This window comes from Eulemur rufifrons, chromosome 24 (assembly GCF_041146395.1).
Source record: "Eulemur rufifrons isolate Redbay chromosome 24, OSU_ERuf_1, whole genome shotgun sequence".
NCBI classification, from domain to species: domain Eukaryota; kingdom Metazoa; phylum Chordata; class Mammalia; order Primates; family Lemuridae; genus Eulemur; species Eulemur rufifrons.
In genome coordinates, this window is record NC_091006.1 from 5,237,420 (window position 1) to 5,239,695 (window position 2,276).

At 35.5% G+C, this 2,276-nt stretch overlaps 1 protein-coding gene across 1 annotated transcript; it reads right to left on the minus strand.

Annotated features, from left to right (window-relative positions):
• Positions 1-524: 524 nt before the first annotated feature.
• ZNF529 (zinc finger protein 529) lies at positions 525-1,874 on the minus strand. The gene has a single exon (XM_069456810.1). The coding sequence runs from the start codon at positions 1,857-1,859 to the stop codon at positions 525-527; it is 1,335 nt and encodes a 444-aa protein (XP_069312911.1). The 5' UTR covers positions 1,860-1,874.
• Between the last annotated feature and the right edge of the window lie 402 nt (positions 1,875-2,276).

Genomic DNA, 2,276 nt, shown 5'->3' on the forward strand with positions numbered 1-2,276 from the left:
CTCACTGGGAATTCTAACTCTCTGAATGAAGATAAGTACCTCATATATAAGAAGGAAAGAAGTAGAATGCTTAAAAAAAAAAAAAAAAGAAAAAAGAAAAAGAAAAGTCAAAAGAGCAAAAACACAAACACCAGAAGTTGTAAATAAAATATGCCTGGATAACAAACTTATATGAAAATAACTCAAATCACTCATAATTAGGGAAACAAGTTCCAAACACTTCAGAAACAGACTAGTGGGGTCCATCTTATGTCCAATAAATAAGAATATTAATTGATTTATAAAGAAGTATTTGGCAATATCTAACAAAATTGTAAGTATATACCACCTAAGACTGAACAATTGAGCTTCTCAATACAGAATGGCCATGTAATCCAAAAACATATTTTAAAAGAGGGATATATTGAATCCCCTTGATTACCTGTTAAATCCATTGGTTTTCCCAATAAAAACCAGAAACAAAAACCTTTACACATTTATTTCATTCAAATAACTTTTTTCTCACCAGTATAAATCTTTTGATGTCAAATAAGGTGCCCAACCACACTTAAGGCATTCTCACAATCCTTACATTCATAGGGTTTCTCACCATTATGAATTTTCTGATGTTTTGTAAAGGATGAACTATGTCTAAAGGCCTTCCCACATGCCTTGCATTCATAAGGTTTTTCTCCAGTATGAATTCTCTGATGTTCAGTAAGGGCTGAACTGTGTCTAAAGGCCTTCCCACACACCTTACATTCATAGGGTTTCTCACCACTGTGAATTCTCTGATGCTGAATAAGGGCTGAACTAAGTCTAAAGAACTTCCCACACTCCTTACATTCATAAGGTTTCTGACCACTGTGAATTCTCTGATGTCGAGTAAGTTCACTACCTACTCCAAATGCTTTCTCACATTCTTTACATTTATAGGGTTTCTCACCAGTGTGAATTCTCTGATGTCTAGTCAGGGATGAACTATTTCTAAAGACCTTTCCACATGCCTTGCATTCATAGGGTTTCTTACCAGTGTGAATTCTCTCATGTCGAGCAAGTTCTCTACAGACTCCAAAAGCCTTCCCACATTCCTTACATGCATAAGGTTTCTCCCCTGTATGAATTCTCTGATGTTCAGTGAGCTGTGAACTAATTCTAAAAACCTTCTCACAGTGTATACATTTGTAGGGTTTCTCACCAGTGTGTATTCTCCGATGTTCAGCAAGCTGTGAATGAAATCTAAAGTCCTTGCCACATTCCATACATTTGTAAGATTTCTCATCAGTATGGATTTTCTGATGTCGAGCAAGTTGTGCATGCACTTTAAAGGCTTTCCCACAGTATGTGCATTCATAGGGCTTCTCATCATCATTTCTTTGAAGTGGAGTAACTTTTCCAATTATTCCAAAGGTTCTTCCATATTCCTTACGTTTATAGAACTTCTCATCATGAATTTTCTGATGTATACTAAGGTCTTTATAAAAAGTAAATGTATTCCCATATTCCATATATTTACATGGTTTCACACCAGTATGAATATTGAGTTGTAGTGTATGTGAGTTATCTATCCCAAAGGTTTTCCAACATTCATTACATTCATAGGCTTTCTCACCAGCATGTATTTGCTGATATTCATCAAAGCTGGAGTCACAAATGAAGACTTTCTCATATTCCTTATATTCATAGGGCTTCTCACTGTCATGGGTTCTCTGAGGTAATTTAAGAGATTCATGACTGTTGAAATAGGGCACTTTTTGGGAAGTGGCTTTCATTTCACTGATATATCGCACTTGAGGTCCTTGTACTTCAATCGTGCTTTTGCTCTGCCCGTTATTTCTGCAAGTGGAGCTTTCAAGGCCAAAGAATTTGCTACTTTCCATTAACTCCCACTGAGAACCATTGTTTTCAATAATGTCCTTTCCTCCAGATAAATTCTTTGTCTCACAGCTGGACTCCAAATCTGAAAGAAGGGAAAAAATGTCTTTTTTCCTGTGTCACAAAAATAAAACAGTCATAGAAAGCAAAGAAGACAAACTGAAAATAATTCCCAATGAGTAAACTGTTTAAAATACTGTTATGAAATTTGGAGAAAGATCAAGAGCTCAGAAAATGGTAACAGCATAATGTAAGATTGTGGGCTTTGTGATAGGGAAATAGATCAAGTCAGTGGATCTGAAATTTAGGTGTTCATCATCACCTGGTAAGCTTGTTGATAAGCATTAGTGTTCAGAAACCAATCCAGATAAGATTCAAAATCTATAATGGTCATTAGTATCTGACAGAGATAATGCTAATGT